This window comes from Rhinatrema bivittatum, chromosome 4 (genome assembly GCF_901001135.1).
Source record: "Rhinatrema bivittatum chromosome 4, aRhiBiv1.1, whole genome shotgun sequence".
In the NCBI taxonomy this organism is placed as follows: Eukaryota; Metazoa; Chordata; class Amphibia; order Gymnophiona; family Rhinatrematidae; genus Rhinatrema; species Rhinatrema bivittatum.
In genome coordinates this window covers 482,539,823-482,559,921 of record NC_042618.1, presented here as the reverse complement: position 1 = coordinate 482,559,921, position 20,099 = coordinate 482,539,823, and the positions used below count along the sequence as shown (strand labels likewise).

At 41.5% G+C, this 20,099-nt stretch overlaps 1 protein-coding gene across 1 annotated transcript in view; it reads right to left on the bottom strand.

Annotated features, from left to right (window-relative positions):
• KDM7A (lysine demethylase 7A) overlaps positions 1–20,099 on the bottom strand; it is a 320,476-nt gene that overhangs the window by 229,569 nt on the left and 70,808 nt on the right. The window contains 1 exon segment of the mRNA XM_029597359.1: positions 13,088–13,173. Within this exon segment, the coding sequence (XP_029453219.1) occupies positions 13,088–13,173 (86 nt within the window).

Sequence of the window (20,099 nt, the reverse complement as noted above, 5' to 3'; positions counted from 1 at the left end):
TTTATGCACCATCGTTTTATTGTAAACCAGCACGATGGGATTTAATCTTGAATGCCGGTATATAGAAACCTTAAATAAATAAATAAATAAACTACATTAAGTAATTTTAGAGCTATCGCGATGTTTCTACAGTTTCTGTTTTTTTCCCATGATTAATTTGTCTTCCCTGTGCCTGACAAAGAAGTTATATTATCTGTTAATGAATAAATATTCAGTCCTAACAAACTATTCTGAAAGCATTTTATAACTATTCATGGTCTTGCAAAGAGAAAGTTATTTTCACGTTCTCTCAGACAAGAAAGAAAAGGGGTATGATACTGTCCCCACACTGCTACTTTCTAAAGGTTTAGAATACATTCCATGTTTTCTAGGAGTGTTTTGGAGATTTTTGTTCATTTTCCTGCTTTTAGATGACAGTGCATTCATATAATTTGAAAATCATGCTTTTATGAATAAGCCAGAAAAAAAAAAGTCTCTTTTCAATCATTACAAAATAGTTTATATGAGTCAAGATGATGTCTGAAGAGGAAGTTGCCCCACCCTCAAGAATCTCCCCTTGTCACAGAATAAAAAACAAATACATCATGCACCCTGTGCTTATGATTCAGTTTTAAACAATTAACCATGCTAAAATTTGATTTAAGAAACAAGAATGAAAGAGAAAAGATTTCATTTCTGGGAGTGGAAGAGTAGTCTAGTGGTTACAGCAATGGGCTACGAACCAGAAAAACCAGATTTCAAATCCCACTGCTGCTACTTGTGACCTTGGGCAAGTCACTTACTCAGGTACAAACTTAGATTGTGAGCCCTCTGGGGACAGGGAAATATCCACAAATCCAGTCTGAAGTGCCAAAAAAGGGGAACATAAAGGATGCATTTAAAGATACAAACTCATGTATTTCTCCACAAAGAGTGCCTTTTGTAGTTTATTAGATTAGAAATGGTCTTGTACCTATTTTTTCAAGACCGATAAGAATGTTGCATTATTAATGGCAAAACATTTCTGAATCTTATTTCAATTGAAACTTTATATGGTGAAACATTTTTTGGAAATCAATACAATTTTGAATTTGGTTTAATTATGATCTATTGAAACATTTTAGATAAAATGTTACTAATTGGAATGAACTGTGAATAATTGCTTCAGATATTTGATTGTTGCCATCCCAAATATTTACTTATGAATTAGTAAAGACTTGAATCTAATCTGCATTAGCTAAACTGACTACAGTAACTAAATTGACTAACCATAGGAAAAAAAAACTGATTAGCAAAAAGTTTTATTCTGGCCAAAAGTAATTTAAATTAAGAAAGTTAATATGCACCCATTTGAAATTATTAGTTATCCTATGTAAATAATCTGTTTTGATTAACTTCATATTACAAAGCACTAAAACTGAGACAGATTCATATTGTATTGCCAAAGTTTAAAATCATTACTAATACAGTACTGATGCTGTCCTAATCTGAATCCACCTCACTGCTGGAACAGACCCTATTAAAAGTTTGGTTCCTGGATTTCAATGCTTACCTATGAGAACACAGATGAAGTTGACCACCACTTATATAAACTGTTTGATATATTTTTGAAGAACACTTGTGCTTTTTCTCTTCAAATCCTGAAGAAAAGAATTGAAGAAACTCGCCTTTTAGGAAGAGTTTTGTTTGTTTGAACAGAGGGGTTACTGTAAGTCATTTGAAGGTGTGTGTAAAGTGGTGGAATGGTAATGCGTAAGGAAAGACTACGGTGAGAATTACTTAAACAGTTGTAATAGGAAAACATTCAGTTGTAAAGCACTTGATTTTATTCTTTAAAATTGTTATAACATATCCTAATGATACCAGATTTATTGGCTCCATGGACAAGATGAATATTGTAATTGTGTGATCCTTTCTTATCGTAATAAAAGTGCTGTGCTTGTAGGTAATTGCAATTAGGACCTATGTATTGCTGACCTGTTAACTGATCATGATCTAAGACATATGTTGAAGTAAAATGCAGAAGTGAAACTGACTGGTCAATCTGAAATATTTTGCTGAACCATGAATTTGTAGAAACAAACAGTATAAGTCTAATTGTATGTATTGGGTTTTGGGAATGCCCACCGAAAGTTTGCTCAAAGTGTGGTATTCCCTAATGTAATATTTTTCCTATGTAAACATTACATTCCTAATAGATTTGGTAGATTTGTATTGCAACAGATTCATCTATGTCTATTTTAAAATTGTGGAAAGAATTACCAGGGCCTAGAGTGAATTAGAGGGAAATCAGTCTCCATAGTAAAGCCACAGCCTCCGTATAAAGGGTGTCTAGATCAGGTTCACACAGTGCCAAGGCAAAGGGACAACAATTCACTTCTATAGGACTACTAGATTTAGGCAATGCTGTGCAAATACACAAAAGTCAGTATGCTGGGTAGAGCTTACAATCTAGTGAAGACAAACATAGGACAAACTAGACTTTGGGAAACTGTATAAAAACAAGCCCGATAATGAGAATGGGGGGATAAAAGTTAAAGACAACCTGAAAAGGAGTTTTAGACTGGATCTGAATAAGGACAGAAAAAGGACCATGACCTATCAAGGAGTCCTAACTAGGTGCCTTACAAAAAGATCTTAAACCATTTTTCCTTTTCATATGCTACCCTAGTTAATTGGTCAGCGCCAGACATGGGGAATAGAATATGCTTCAGTTTCCAAAGGAGATGTTGGTCTTGATACAACAAGGGATGGAATAGGCAAATTCGGAGATATGAGAAAACCCTGATGCTGTTGGCATTAAAAAGGATGTGCTCAGCTAAGATCAAAGGGAGCATAGATATCGAGCAGATTCTCTAAGGACAGCAGACATCCTCAATACCTCCGACTGCCTCTGCTCATATGCTCTTTTGATGCACAAGTTTCTTTGCCCAGTTTTGACACCTCTCACTTTCACACTTGACCCTGCTTCTTTATGCAGGGGAATAAGCATAGAGTGTTTGGACAATGACTTATTTGATCTTGAACTAGACTACAAAGAGGAGGCGGCCAGCTTCAAAACAAATGCCAAAACTGGAGCTAGGATAATCTGGAGCCTAAATCTCCATAGCAAACATATTAGAACAAATTAAAATTTAAAGTATCATGGTCAACTCCAAGGTAAATACTTTCATTGTGGTAGCCCGTGCTAGACATTTTCCTGCTGAAAGCAGGATACCACGTGAACATCAAAGGTTTCCTGTTAGCTATAATGGAGAAGATGGTCATTCAGCTTGGCAGATGCTAATTTTAAAAAAATTATAGTTTAACCATCAAACCTTAGAAATTCAAGCCAAGGACTTGAAAGAAATTTGAGGAAAGCTTGACCTCAGAGGAACCGTACGACTGAAAACAAAATGAAAGTGCACCACAGGACATGTCAAATTCATTCCCACAGTAGGGGCCTCATGGCATGCATGCAGTTCCACCCATGCATGTACAGAAAAGCCTAGAAGGCTTTTCTAGGTATAGCTAGGACACTATCCAAAACTTAGATAGTGACATCACCCACATATGAGACTGACTTTCCAGCTTGTCCATGGAGAATAAGATTTTAGCGACTGCCCAATGCACTATATGTAGTTCCAGGTTAAATTCCTAGACTTACCTCCAAACTCCTCAGGAAAGCCAATGCTGAAAGTGCTGCAGAAACAGCTCATAGTCCTTTTGTGGGACTTTGGGAAGGGTTGAATCTATAACTGATTTCCACACGGGCCCAGAGGGCAAATAAGGCCCTTATTCCTTGGCCAGAGATCACAGACCCATCAGGTAGTGGCGAATAAAAATAGAAGAAATATCCAGCAACCACATGACCACCCAAGATGACTGAGCTCTCTCTCATTGAGTAAGAGAACCAGGAACAGATCAATAAAATGAAGTGTCAGGTTTTATTTTTGCTTTTTTAAATTATGTTCACAATCAAGATACTTCAACAGCTCATTTCTGGACTTTTGGCTCAAGCAGCACAACGAACAACTAGAACTTGTGCACAATTAAAAAAAAAAAAAAAAGGGTTTGTAGCTTTCAGTGTTTGTCCTTTTTTATGTCCGACAGAAGAGCCATCACTGCAATGGACATTGGTCGAGAGTATTTTGGTACAAATTTGCTGTGATTGAATAGTGGGGGGAGGAGGGAAGGTGTGTAATGTGCAAATGTTTGAACTCTCCCCCTTTCAAGAGATAAAACAGCTTCCATAGCACCCAACCAAAAGAGCTGGGAAAAGGTCTAGGACTGAAACCTGGATTTCCTGTGCCTGGCCCGAGACTTCAGCTTCTAAGATACAACTTACTCAGCTCCTGAGAGTTCAACAGCAGAATCATTTAAACGTAAGAACCACAAAGACCCGAGTTTTACAGTTCAAAAACACAGACTTTGAGGAAATGGGGAACTACCTGGAGGAAGAACTTAAAGGATGGGAGAACGAGAGAGATGTGGATCAGCAGTGGACCAATCTAAAAGGAGCAATCACCAAGGCAACTGCTCTATATGTTAGAAATGTAAAGAAAAGCAAAAGAAAACTGAAACCTATCTGGTTCTCAATGGAGGTGGCTGACAAAATTAAAGCTAAAAGAACAGCATTCAAGAAATATAAAGGATCCCAAAGGGAGGAGCACAAAGAAGAATATTTGTATCAACTGAGGGAGACAAAGAAATTAATCAAGTTGGCAAAGAGTCAAGCGGAAGAGAGGATTGCCAAGGAGATAAAAAATGGTGACAAAACATTTTTCAGATACATCAGCGAAAAGAGAAAGGTCCAAAGTGGTATAGTGAAATTGAAAGGTGGTAATGATCAATGTGTAGAGAGAGACGAAGAAATGGCAGAAATATTAAACGAATACTTCAGCTCTGTGTTCACTAAAGAAGACCCTGGAGAAGGACCATCTCTAAACAACAAGAAACTGGAGGGAAGGGGAATAGATGAAAATCCTTTACAGTAGAAAATGTGTGGGAAGAACTAAAGAACCTGAAAGTGGACAAAGCCATGGGCCTGATGGGATTCATCCAAGGATATTGAGGGAGCTCAGAGATGTTCTGGCAGGTCCGCTGTGTGACCTGTTCAATAGATCCCTAGAAACGGGAGTGGTGCCGAGTGATTGGAGAAGAGCGGTGGTGGTCCCGCTTCACAAGAGTGGGAACAGGGAAGAGGCAGGCAACTACAGACCGGTTAGCCTCACTTCGGTGGTGGGAAAAGTAATGGAGTCACTGCTGAAAGAGAGAATAGTCAACTATCTACAGTCTGGAGAATTGATGGACCAGAGGCAGCATGGATTCACCAGGGGAAGATCCTGTCAGACAAATTTGATTGACTTTTTTGACTGGGTAACCAAGGAATTGGATCAAGGAAGAGCACTAGATGTCATCTACTTGGATTTCAGCAAAGCTTTTGATACGGTTCCGCACAGGAGACTGGTGAATAAAACGAGAAGCTTGGGAGTGAGTGCCGATGTGGTGACCTGGATTGCAAATTGGTTGACGGACAGAAAACAATGTGTGATGGTAAATGGAGCCTTCTCTGAAGAGAGAGCGGTTTTAAGTGGTGTGCCGCAAGGATCGGTGTTGGGACCGGTCCTGTTCAATATCTTTGTGAGCGACATTGCAGACGGGATAGAAGGTAAGGTTTGTCTTTTTGCGGATGACACTAAGATCTGCAACAGAGTGGACACACCGGAAGGAGTGGAGAGAATGAGACGGGATCTAAGGAAACTGGAAGAGTGGTCGAAGATATGGCAGCTGAGATTCAATGCCAAGAAGTGCAAAGTCATGCATATGGGGAGTGGAAATCCGAATGAACTGTACTCGATGGGGGGGGAAAGGCTGATGAGCACGGAGCAGGAGAGGGACCTTGGGGTGATAGTGTCTAATGATGTGAAGACAGCGAAACAATGCGACAAGGCGATAGCAAAAGCCAGAAGAATGCTGGGCTGCATAGAGAGAGGAATATCAAGTAAGAAAAGGGAAGTGATTATTCCCTTGTACAGGTCCTTAGTGAGGCCTCACCTGGAGTACTGTGTTCAGTTCTGGAGACCGTATCTACAAAAAGACAAAGACAAGATGGAAGCGGTACAGAGAAGGGCGACCAGGAAGGTGGAGGATCTTCATAGGATGACGTACGAGGAGAGATTGAAGAATCTAAATATGTACACCCTGGAGGAGAGGAGGAGCAGAGGTGATATGATACAGACTTTCAGATACTTGAAAGGTTTTAATGATCCAAAAACAACGACAAACCTCTTCCGTAGGAAAATAATCAGCAGAACCAGGGGTCACGATTTGAGGCTCCAGGGAGGAAGATTCAGAACCAATGTCAGGAAGTATTTCTTCACGGAGAGGGTGGTGGATGCCTGGAATGCCCTTCCGGAGGAAGTGGTGAAGACCAGAACTGTGAAAGACTTCAAAGGGGCGTGGGATAAACACTGCGGATCCATAAAGTCAAGAGGCCACCAATGAAGAGTGGGTGACTCGCCAGAATGATGGCTATTGACACAATACCCTTACTAAATAAACATACACATGCTTACTGTGACTCCTACATCGCTCTAAGCTTCAACAGCAAGAGGTAATGGAAAAAAGGATTTGCACTCATAAAGAGGGGAGTAGCTGGCTTGTTACAGCGGTTACTACCCCAAACCAAATATGCCTGATACTTCACTTTCAATGCATATACAGCATAGCTCTCTGCTTCAATGACAGGGGAGAAGAATAACTGATACTTCACACATCCAGCAGAGCTCTCTGCTACAACGGCAAAGGAGAAGAAAAAGGGTTCGCACTCAAAACGCGGGGAGTAGCTGGCTTGTTACGGCAGTTACTACCCCAAACCAAATGTGCCTGATACTTCACTTTCCATGCATATCCAGCATGGCTCTCTCCTGCATCGGCATGGGAGAAAGACTGATACATCACGCATTTCCAGCATAGCTCTCTGCTTCAAGGGCAGGGGGAAAAAAAAAAAAAAAAAAAAAAAAAACCTGATGCTTCATGCATATCCTGCATAGCTTCAACGACAGGGGTGAAGAAAAAAAAAGGATTCGCAATCACAAAGCGAGGAGTAGCTGGCTTGTTACGGCGGTTACTACCCCAACCAAATGTGCCTGATACTTCACTTTCAATGCATATCCAGCATGGCTCTCTGCTTCTACAGCAGGGGAGAAGAAAAAAAAAAAAACCAACAAGAGCTGTACAACATAGTCTAGGTAAAACAAATAAGCATGGGTGTAGCTTGCTTATCGCGGCGGTTACTGCCCCTACTACCCCTAACTAATCAAGCTAGATATTTCACTTGCATGCAGCTCCATCACTGCTCTCTACATTAATGGTGGGGGTGGAAGGGGAATAGAACAAGGAGCTAAGAGTAACAGATAAGAATGAGAGAAAAAATGTGTGAGGCTTGCTGGGCAGACTGGATGGGCCATTCGGTCTTCTTCTGCCGTCATTTCTATGTTTCTATGTTTCTATGTAAGTATTTATCATATACAGTATGTAGACATATTACATTCTCAACTTGGATTAGAGGGCACAAAGGCAATAACAGTGGTTAATGGAAGAGCTGCCGTTTGAGCATATCTATGATGATATTGGTAGAGAATGCAACCACTGTTAGCCATATTTACTAGTCTCTAATCTAAGGCAAAACCAACATAACTCCAGAAAAATCCCTGAAAGTCTTACTGGTTCTCTTACTCAAGTTTAATGAAAATGATCTAGTCAGTATCATCCAACCTCAAAACTGACTGTCTATTTACAACTTTTCAGGAACCCCCAAATGAACACTCTCCTTATCTACTAGCCTTCTCCAGTAACTAGTACTCAATTGCATGACTTGATCATGTTCATTAATGAATGTTCACTAAGCAGTTCACAGCTGCTGCTTCTTGGCAATTATAACATGCATGCTGATGAGCGCAATAAATCAGATGAATCAAACTTTTTGCAGCCATGACTGATTTGTCTCTTGCCCAATGGATCCAGCCTACTCACAAGGAGGGCCATACATGATTTAATTTTTACATCAGATAAGTGCTTCCCACCTGCACTGTCAGTTTTTTCCAGCAAATCTGGAAGGATCATGTTCTGATTATTTTCTCTTTGCAATGTCAATCAGCTACAGCTCAACCCCTTAAAATGAGAATCTCCATTAAAATAAAATCTAAGGATCTCGACCTTGAAGAGCTCGCTTCCCCGGTGATTCTACCATCTGATTTTCTAGACCTTCCACTAAATGACAAGAAATTTGTCTAGAATCAGACTTGCACAAGTGTATGAGCATGTAGCGCCTCTTCATTATAAAACAGTTAAACTAATAATTTTCCATGGTATCATTACATTCTGGCCTGAAAGTTTGAAAGTGGCAAACGCAGCATCTAGAAAGAAAGTAGAGAAAATCTAAATCTTCCAGTGATTACATTTTGCCTAACAATAGCATAAAGCATTACTTATTGGAAGTGAAACAAGCCAAGAGAGGATTTTAAAACACTTGAATACAGCAGATATCAGATCTAAAACTACTCTATAAACTCACCTCCCATATTTCTGGAAGCAATTTGAATGCATTCATTTAGTAAAATTAAATCTTGAGGATTTTGCCTTGAGCTTTGAATCAAAGGTAAAATTCATCCATTCATTCCCCTTTCATTATCCTCTATCCCAGAATTATTCAATATTGCCACAAGTACATTTGCAGCATTTAATATCACCCCTGCAGTCTAGATCTGCTTAAACAGATGAGTTTCACCTTCACTTCGTATTTAGGGCTTTATCCACCATTGGCTGACATTATTACATGATAGAGCCAGATGCAAAGCTCTTCCTGATTGCTGCAAGGCGGCCAGTGTTAAAAGAAAAGTCATCTTGACCCTGACAGACCAGAAAAATAGAGACCCATTTCCAACGTGCCCATCTTGGCTAAAACGGAGAAGATTGTGAATGGACAGCTCTCTGCCTTCCTAGACAAAACGTTGGTCTTATATGTACATTGCTTGGATGTACCTTGAAAGAAAAGTGATTTCTCAAGATAGAGACATAATAAATTTGTATTTATTCCAACTGTTAAAATTAACATTAATAAAAATTTATGTATACAACTATTTAAAAATCACAGAAGAATCCAATGAGATTTTAAACTCTGAAATTCTGAGTATAAATAAAAGTTTGAGTTTCAGTTAAGATTTAAAAAACAAAAAACCAAGAGCTCACAGAAAAGAAAGGAAGAGTTACACGCACCTGCATAGGCTCATTTATTTACACCTCTTAAGAGGCACACATGATAGCTCGTTATTTGTAATGACAGATTATTTAATGTGAAGCTGCAAACTGCAGCCCTTGGATAAATTGGATCAGTTAAACATGTAGCATTAAATACGAATTGCTAAACTGAATACTCTGAATCAGTGGTTCTCAACCAGTGTCTCGCCAAGAACACGCAGATGTGTCGCCACACTTCCCGGTCCCCCGCTGACCCAGCTGCTCCCCGGTCCTCCTCCTCCCGAGCTTAAAATGCTGTCAGCCCGGGCAGAACAGCTGGAGTCAGCGGTACCGGCATGGTCTCTTCTTCGCCCCTCCCCCCCCCCCGCGACCCAGAAGAGGAAGTGGTGAGCATTGGGTGCGTGCGCGGGAAGAAGAGACCATGCTAGTGTGGTCAGAATCAGCCCGAAGAACAGAAGAGAGGCGCGGTCTGAAGAATGTGCAGCACGGCTCGGAGGACTGTGACTGAGAGCCTGCTTGTGAGAGAGAGAGCATGAATGTAAGTGTACGACTGAGAACCTGTATGTGTAAGTTTGTGATTGAAAACCTGTTTGTTTGAAAGAGTATGTGTGTATGATTGAGATCCTTTGTGTGTGAGAGAGCTCATGTGTATGTATGATTAAGAGCCTGCATTGTCTTATTTAGGAGCTTATTTTAGTTTCCTTTATAGTTGTAGCTCTTATCTAATTCAGATAATCTACTTCTGCAATGGTTTTTTAAAACCATTGCTTTCAAAAAGGGAATTTTGGATGTTTTGCTATATTGCATTGTTCATAAACAGCTTATGAATATAATTAAACTTGTTGGTCATTTAGAGCAGTGGTTCTCAACCTTTTTCCCATCGTAACACGCCTGACAGGCCACGCTCACATGTATGACACACTGCTCATTACAATTCACAGCGGAAATAAAAAGTAAAGGTCCTGTAATTATTTTTATTGCTTAAAATAACACAAGGAAAAGATACATATTATGTCTGAACAGAAATTGCATAAATAGTAAACATCCCACACCAAAACATCACCAATTTCCAGCACTTAAACAGTAACCACCTTACCTAAGAAACACTGAAAATATTACACCAGGCCTTAAGACACCAATACACCTCCTATTAGGAAAACGGACCAAGCCAGGCTGCTATAAAGCCCTACACAGAAACTACACGCCAGCAGAAAACCTCACCTGAATCACATGTGCTGTCCCTCACCTAACAAAGAATAAAGAGACCAAAACGCATAACTAGAAGCATGCAGACAAAACTGACCTGGAAACTGCAACAAGCCAGAGACTCTGTATGCAGTGTAACAAAGGAAAAAAGAAACATCACCCATCCTTATAAAACAAATCAAGAAATATAAAATCAGTAGCAGTAAAACCATATTAACAAAAAGAACAGATTATTTCAAAACAGCTGATGAATGAAATATCCAATTAAAAACTCATATAAAAAATTTCTAGATACCAATAAAATATTTCAAAATAGCAGACACAAAGACCCAGTAATGAAAAATAAGGATACAAAAATGTTTTTGCTCTGCATACCTGGGAACGTTTGATATCCAGGTGTCCTGAGATTGTTCTGAATTAGCAGGAGGTGGGGTGGTTTGCTTGGAACTTTCTCCTCTCTCAGTCACATACCAGCGCTCACTCTCACACTGGCTCTCAATGACACACCTATACACACATGCTCTCAGTCACTCACATATACACATGTTTTTTCTCTCACTTATATAGGTTCTTAATTACACATTTACACACATGCTGTCTATCTTTTCAGGCTTACACACACACACACAGGCTTTCAATCACATAAATACATGCCCTCATCCATCCGGTCTTTAGGATGAACCTGAACAGTTACGCTTGCTGGGATTTTTTGGTTCTTTGACATGGTTTCCTCTTAAATATCAGATGCAGTTTTGTGCCATGTGCCAAGCAAGACAGGACCACCGTGAAATGGATGTTTTCATGACCAGTTGTTTTTACAAGTATGGCCTTCTCACCAACACCAACTACAGTGCGACTGCCAGGCATATCAAATGTCATCTGCGTTTTATCCATATTACCAATGTTATTCATATCAAAATGATTCTTTATTCTCTGCCAAATAATGAATTTGTGAAACGAACAAAACTTTTCATCAAGCTCTTTAGGCAGTTTCTGTGAAATCTATGTATGCTGATGAAGGCACAATCCATATAGGTTCAAGAACCATGAACACCAACCAGACGATGCTGTGAATTCTCTCAGACCTTTGCTCGCTGAATATTTTTCTTCTTTTGCCATTTGAAGGGCATGAATCCTAATGCTTGAGCAAGTCACAATGTAGTCTGTCTGCATTCCATTACCCAGTCATTCAAATCCTTTTCCATTCCTTCAAAAAGGCACAATTTTGAAACAAAGTTTCCTTTGATTTTGGCATTTCTAGCAGCTTTTCTTCATTTTTTTTCACTGTCAAATTCTCTTACAGCTACAAAATTATTGGCCTCCTTTGCATGTTCTATAACCTTCAGTTTCAGCGATGTGATGTAAGATGCTCTTTTTCTCATCAGCACTCATTTTCCTGAGAGCAAGATGTCATTATTTTAATGACTGCCTCCCCAGACTCCTTCCCTCCATCCCCCATCAGAATCCTCCCCCCCCCCCCCCCCCCCCCGATTCCTTAACTCGCCCACTATCTAGACAGCACTTGCATGTGCTCAGAAATGTCCTTCCTCCTCCCCCGCGGTCTCCCAGGGTAGCAGTAGGACAGCTTCTCCCCCACAACTCCTCCAGATCCCTCACTGCTGCTATGAGTACGACGACGAACCTGCAGTCGTTCAGACACGTCCTCCCTCTTCCCCCGCAAGGTCCTAGTGCTCTAAGTGCATCAATCAGATCCTGGCTTGGGAAGAGGGAGGACAGGCCTGCGCAACTGCAGGTGCCATCATTGTCCTCATAGCACCGGGTGAGTTAAGGGATCGGGAGGAGGAGCATGTGAACAATTCAATCATGCATCTTGCATTATGATACTGGCATTAATGTGGATTGACCTATAGATAAGACGACCGCAATTTTAAGGATCGACGTTTTGGGGTAACATTTTGACTTCCATCCTTATATGCTGTAGTCATGATCATTCTTACTATTACCAAAGACTCATCATCAAGCACTGTCTTCAACACAACAGTTGGCAACTTGGGTGTATCAGTTCTCTGTGCTCAGCTCTTTGTTTCACCTATGTTTCCAGATGTTGCCCTCTTTTCATTTGATCACCCTAAACTGTTCTTTTCCTCCCTCGTGTCCTCTCTGGCCTCCAGCAATAATTGGCTAATTTGCCAATACTCTCTGAATACATGATTAGCAAATCTCATTTTCCTGTTGGTCGTTTTCTATTCGAGTTCTTTCACCTTCAATCATCTCATGTGCTCTTTGACTGGAGATCTTCAGCATTCTAACATACCACATTTCAAATATATGTATAATCTCATTACTTTAAATCCATATTTCACTTCTGTAACCTCCCACCAAGATGTATGCACTCAATACCCTTTTAACTGAGTTCCTCTTAAGAGACTCCTTATAGTCCCAAGTTATGTCTTTGTACTTCTGTTAGACAATTACCTAGATATTTATATTTAACTTGCTCCAAATTTTTCCCCCATCAATATATTGTAACATAATGAGACATTAACTGGCTTACATGAAGTTGTTTTTTGCACTGGAAATACATTTAGTTAATATCAATTCATTTCTTGTCATTTGCATTAAAGACTAGCTTTTAAATACAGGAGAAAAGAAAAAAGAAAACGCATCCTAAGAAACCTTTGATTGGGAACTGAATACTCACTTAGTGATAGTCCATGTAGAATTGCACAGTTGGGACAGTGGTACAGGTCAATGTCAACAGCATGGTGCTCTTCTACATTAACACAGCTGAAAAAAAAAGAAAGAAAAAGTTTTATATACTCAGCAAGAATGAACAATGAATCCTAAGAGTTTTCCCACTTAAGAGAATCAGCATCTACCCTCTGGCACAAATATGAAATACTCATAATTGGTCCAGAATATGCGTATGTGGGAACCCTCCAGATATGGCCTAGAGCAGGGGTCGGGAACCCATGGCTCGCGAGCCAGATATGGCTCTTTTGAGGGCTGCATCTGGCTCGCAGACACGTGTCGCCATACTTCGCGGTTCCCCGCTGACCCAGCTGCTCCCCGGTCCTCCGCCGCCCGGGCTTAAAATGCTGTCAGCCCGGGCGGAACGCGGCAGGACAGCTGGAGTCAGCGGCACCGGCGTGCTCTCTTCTCCTCCCCCCCACCCCCGCGGCCCGGAAGAGGAAGTGGAGAGCATCGGGTGCCTGCGCGGGAAGAAGAGACCACACTAGCGTGGTCTCTTCTTCCGCGCAGGCACCCGATGCTCACCACTTCCTCTTCCGGGCCGCGGGGGGGAGGAGAAGAGAGCACGCCGACTGGAGTCATCCGGGTGCCTGCGCGGGAATCATCGGGTGTCAGCCGGGTGCCAGCGCTGGAGTCATCGGGTGCCTGCGCGGGTCTTCCCGCGCAGGCACCCGATGCTCTCCACTTCCTCTTCCGGGCCGCGGGAAGAAGAGAGCACGCCGGTGCTCTCTTCTTCCCGCGGCCCGGAAGAGGAAGTGGAGAGCATCGGGTGCCTGCGCGGGAAGAAGACTGCAGCGCGGCTCGGAGGAAAATGAAAATCTTCAACCGCGGCCGATGGGACTCCGCCTTCGCCTCCGCGAGGGCTGAAAATGAAGGAGGTTAGCGTTGGGAGGTGGCTGCTGCTGCCGCGAGTTCCCGGGGGGGGGGGGGGGGGAGAGAGTGAATGAGCGAGCAAACATGTGTGTTTGAGATCCTGTGTGTGTGAATGAGAGATTGCATGTATGTGAATGATTGAGAGCCTGTATATGTGAAAGAGAGTATGTCTGTGATTGAGATCCTGCCTGTGAGAGAGAGAGAGAGCATGAATGTAAGTTTACCATTGGGAACCTGTATGTGTAAGTTTGTAATTGAAAACCTGTTTGTTTGAAAGAGTATGTGTGTATGATTGAGATCCTTTGTGTGTGAGAGAGATCATGTGTATGTATGATTAAGAGCCTGTGTGTATAAGTAAGAGAGAGATCATGTGTGTCTGTGTCTGATTGACAGCTGGTTTAGGTGATGGAGCATGTGAGTATGTGATTGAGAGCCTGTGTTTAAATGAGAGAGAGAGACCATGTGTGTCTGTATGATTGAGAGCTGATTTAGGTGAGGGAGCATGTGAGTATGTGATTGAGAGCCTGTGTTTAAATGAGAGAGAGAGACCATGTGTGTCTGTGTGTGATTGAGAGCTGATTTAGGTGAGGGAGCATGTGAGTATGTGATTGAGAGCCTGTGTGTAAATGAGAGAAAGAGAGGACATGTTTGTAAGCATGTGAATGAGAGTCTGTGTGTGAGAGAAAAAGACAGCATGTATTTATGTGATTGAAAGCCTGTGTGTGTGTAAGCGTGAAAAGATAGACAGCATGTGTGTAAATGTGTAATTAAGAGCCTATATAAGTGAGAGAGAAAAAACATTTGTATATGTGAGTGACTGAGAGCATGTGTGTATAGGTGTGTCATTGAGAGCCAGTGTGAGAGAGAGTGCTGGTATGTGACTGAGAGAGGAGAAAGTTCCAAGCAAACCACCCCACCTCCTGCTAATTCAGAACAATCTCAGGACACCTGGATATCAAACGTTCCCAGGTATGCAGAGCAAAAAAATTTTTGTATCCTTATTATTTTTCATTACTGGATCTTTGTGTCTGCTATTTTGAAATATTTTGTTGGTATCTGGAAATGTTTTATATGAGTTTTTAATTATTGGATATTCCACTCATCAGCTGTTTCGAAATATGTTCTTTTTGTTAGTACAGTTTTACTGCTGATGATTTTATATTTCTTGATTTGTTTTATAAGGATGTGTGATGTTTCTTTTTTCCTTTGTTACACTGCATACAGAGACTCTGGCTTGTTGCAGTTTCCAATTCAGTTTTTTCTGCATGCTTCTTGTTATGCGTTTTGGTCTCTTTATTCTATGTTAGGTGAGGGACAGCACGTGATTCAGGTGAGGTTTTCTGCTGGCGTGTAGTTTCTGTGTAGGACTCTATAGCAGCCTGACTTGGTCCGTTTTCCTAATAGGAGATGTATTGGTGTCTTAAGGCCTGGTGTAATATTTTCAGAGACTTATTGTACTTTAAAAGTGTGATCTTACATAAAATGCACACATTTACTTGTATTTAGTTTTAAACATATTGTATGGCTCTCATGGAATTACATTTTAAAATATGTGGCGTTTATGGCTCTCTCAGCCAAAAAGGTTCCTGACCCCTGGCCTAGAGACTAAGGAATTACAGACCCAAGACAGAAATGCCAGAAACCATTTTATCTGATAGAGAAAATGAGTTATGATGAAAGAAGCCAAAAGATCCTTACTGCAAATCCCATCCCCCACCCACTGCACTAATGTCAGGGTGAACATAACTTGAAAAGTTCCCAGGTATGAGAATATGGCAGTCTGGCTATTGATGGGACCATATCAATGGGACTTAGAAAATAGCCACTACTATTACTAGCATCGGTAGCGTGGGATAGACTTAATGTTTGGGTACTTGCAGGTATTTGTATCTTGAACTGGCCACTGTTGGAAACAGGATGCTGGGCTTGATGGACCATTGGTCTGACCCAGTATGGCAATTTCTTATGTTATCATTCTGGTCCTGGAAGGGTTGGAACTGGTTGCCGCTGCAGTTTAGAATGAAGTTTAGGATTTGAATAACAATATTTAAAAGTTTGCAGTAAAAGGGGCCTCAGTACTTGAGGCATGCTTTGCTTGGCATAAGCCTTCAAGTGCATTAAGGTCATCTCTGTGGGATTGGTCCAGCTTTCAGCATCACAAAACTGCTTTCAGTGCTATACCGCAGAAATTTGGAATGGTGATCTGGCCCATAATGCTTCTTCTTTGCTCCATCTTCCTTGCAGCTCAGATGCTTGGATATTGTTTTTGACATAGAGAGCCACTCCTCCCCCTTTCCTGTCCTCTCTGTCCTTCCTTAACAAGTCATAGCCCGGTATGGCCGTATCCCAATCATGAGATTCTGTGAACCACATTTCCGTGACAGCAACAACGTCCAAGTCTACCTCCACCATTAGGGCTTGCAGATCTGGGATTTTATTGCCCAAACTACGAGCATTTGTGCTCATAGTTTTCCTGCTTTTCTTGTTCAGCTAACTGCTTTTCTTGGACTCCTTTTGTGGCTTATTTAAGCTGACTTGTTATCCACTTCACCCTTTTCCTTTGCATTTTGGGGGGGTGACATTCTAATTTCCTTTTGCCACCCCCAGCATCTAGTTTAAATGCCTTATGACATAGGATTTGAATTTATCTCTTAGGATCCTTTTTCCTGCCACAGACAGATGTAAACCATCTTTGACAAAGCTTTTTTTTTTTTTTTTTTTTTTTAACTGTTCCATACATGGCCCCAGGCCCCAGCCCCCAATATATCCAAAACTTTGTTCATTACACCAGGATTTGAGCCATACATTGAAGTTATCAATATAGCTTACCCTCTCCTACCCCTTTCCATGAACAGGTAACACTTCTGAAAAGGCAATGGTTGTCGCCATGTGACTAATCTGCTTCGCTAGAAGGCAGACTGAAAACTCATTCCAACATTAAGCAGATCATGATGCAACTAAACAAACCACTCTGCAGCATTTACATAACGAGCAGGTTTTGCTGAATGGGTGGAGTTCTGGATTGATCTGTGGTATTCCAGGAATGAAAATTAGCAATTAGGAACCAAATTTTCCTTTCCTGTTCATACTGCAGATCAGTCTAGACTCTTGTGATATACCCAAGCTCCCCTATACTGGCAGGAACGCGATAGCCCCACTCGTAATAAATTCTTTCCAAATCCCTCAGAGTTTAGTTCTGACATCCAACCGGTAATGCCTGAAGAAAGTATGTAACAACTTCCAAGTAGCAGACAGACATTTCTTGAGGTGAAACCAGCTGACACTCTGCCCGAGTTGAATAAGCCATTAGGGTTTTAAATATAAGCCAAGCATATTGTGCCCTTCAGCCATCGCACAATAGTAGCCTTGGATGCCTTGCACTCCTTTCTTGGCACATTTCAAAAGCACAAAGAGATGATTTGAACACCCATCGCACATCCAACTCATGAAGTTCCTTCGCCTGAGGCACAGATGAATCCAAATGTGGAAAGGCGGGAAGTTCCACTGTTTAAGATGAAAGGCCAAAAACAGCTTTCGGCAGAAATGAGGGTACTGTTTGCAAGGACACCACATTTTTCGTAAACTGAAGAAAGGGATTTCTACTAAATACCTGAAGCTCTGAAATTCTTCTGGCCAAACAAATCACCACCACAAAAAAAAAAAAAAGCCACCCAATTTCACGGTTAAATCCTTTAGAGTCATCTTCCACAATGACTTAAACGGAACTTCATACAACACCCTTAGCAGCAAATTAAGATTCCATGAGGGACACACCTTCCACATTGGGGATTGCAAGTGTTTTGCCCCTCAAAGAAAATGAATCACAGCCAGATGGGAGGCCAGAGACACTCATTGCACCTCACCCCGAAGACAGCCTAAAGCTGCCACCTGTACCCAAAGGAAACTATAGGCTAGAACCCTCACTAGACCTTTTTGTAAAAAGGTCAAGGTATAGGAAATTGAAGCCCAAGTAGGCTCCACACCCTGTTCAACATAACAAGCCTTAAAAATTTCCACACCCTAACATAAACCAAGGATGTGGACAGCCATCTGGCTTGCAGTAAGTTGGCAAAGACATCTTTGAAATACCTCTTCCATCTCAAGCGTCTCCTCTCAAAAGCCAATCCAGGGGACACAAGCGATCCACCTGATTAAAAAATATGGGATCCTAGTGCAACAGTCTCAGAAGATGACCGAACCTTAACGGACCATCTACTGTCAAGTTAACTAGATCTGCGAACCTCAGCCATTGTGGCCTCTCCAGAGCCATGATAATCACTTCTCCTGGGTGTCTGTCATAACTCTCACCCACCAATGGCCATGGGGGAAGACGTAAAGAACCTGTGTCCATGGTAGCACCATAGCATGGATTCTTTCTACTCCATTTTGTCATCTGTGACTGTAAAACCATACCACCTTCGTTTTGTCTTGATACCATCAAGTCCATGTGAGGTGTTCCTCATCTGGCCCAAACGAGCAGCATTTCTTCCTCCAACAGCTCCCATTCTCCAATTTTTGCCTGCTGAGAAAATCTGCCTGCACTTTGTTCGCCACAGCTACGTGAGGATGCTGCTCCAACCAGTGAACCAACACCTGAGCATCCTGAGAAACCATGGGGGAGGTACTTGCATTTTTACAGGTCAAGTTCCCTCGGGCTCCGTTGATATATGGGGTACCAAAAATACATAAAAACGCTCATCCGTCCTCCATGCAGACCCATAATGTCTGCCAATGGTTCAATTTTGGCACCATTAGCTAAATTTGTAGATGTGTTCTTACAGCCCTTTGTTCAACAAGGGATCTCTTACGTCAGGACACTTTACATATGCTCAGAAAGTTAAACGCTCAGCGCACTACTGGTCGATTCAATTCTGGTAAGCTTGGATGTGGAAGTACTGTACACAAATTTCCCCCAATGGGCAGCACTAAAAATAGTGAGGGACTTTTTTTTTTTTTTTTTCAATTTATATTTTATTAAATGGACTGCAATTGAACAATTCCAACAATACTGGAACACAAATAAAAAACAATATAACTGGAACAGATTAACATCATCTGATCGTTAATTTAAGTAGTATGTCATCTGTCCGCTCATAATGTCCAATATCCACATTATTTGGATTTGCAGATCTCATTTCTCCTGAAATGTTTCCCCTCCCTACTCCCTCCCCCCAACCCCAGCACAGAATAGACATAGAACATATCCAAGGATATAATCGACAATGGTAAAGACTCCCTCTAAATACAGCACTATCAAACCGAGAATATAAAAACATTTTGTAGAGGTACCATGGTTAACCACCTCGCTAAAAGAGTAATGTCATGGCCGGTGAGTGTCACATCATTCATGAACATACGCACTAGAAGTTCAACCTGCCAACCAACGCTCTAAGGGCTCCCAGATCTGCACTCTCCTCTGTTTGTCCCGGGTTTGAGCAGCTATCCCCATATGAGTTTTCCATAAGCTATGTAGCCTCATCCGGATATTGGCCTCTGAGGGGAGAGTATCCACCTTCCACATTTTTGCCAATTCACAGCGAGCCCCAATGATTATAAGATGTGCTAATTTCCATTTATTAGTTGTGACATCTAGTGGTAAATTTAAGAGAGCATTTTCAGGTACTAACTGAATTGGCGTGTTTAATACGTGAGTGAGGATTTGTGTGATGCGACCCCAAAGGTCGGTCACTTTAGGACAAGACCACCACATATGGTAGAAAGTGCCAATCTGACCACACTTCTTCCAACAGAATGGGCTATGGGAGGGCATAAATTTATGCAACCTCGCAAGAGTGATGTACCACCGCAGCAAGATTTTATAACAATTTTCCGCTGGGCAGTGTACTGGGAACCTTGTTTCGTCGCCACAAATATATCATCCCACACATCTTCAATAGTCAATTTACTAATATCCGCCTCCCATGCTTTCATGAATGCCGGCTTGACCATGGGGTCTTTATTTAGAAAGGTGTAGGACCGGGATATCCCCTTTCGCAACAAGTCTGCATGATCACACCAGTGCTCAAATTGAGTTTTCCCCAACTCCCAAGTCCTTGCTAATTCCCTCTGTGATAAATAAATGCCTCACC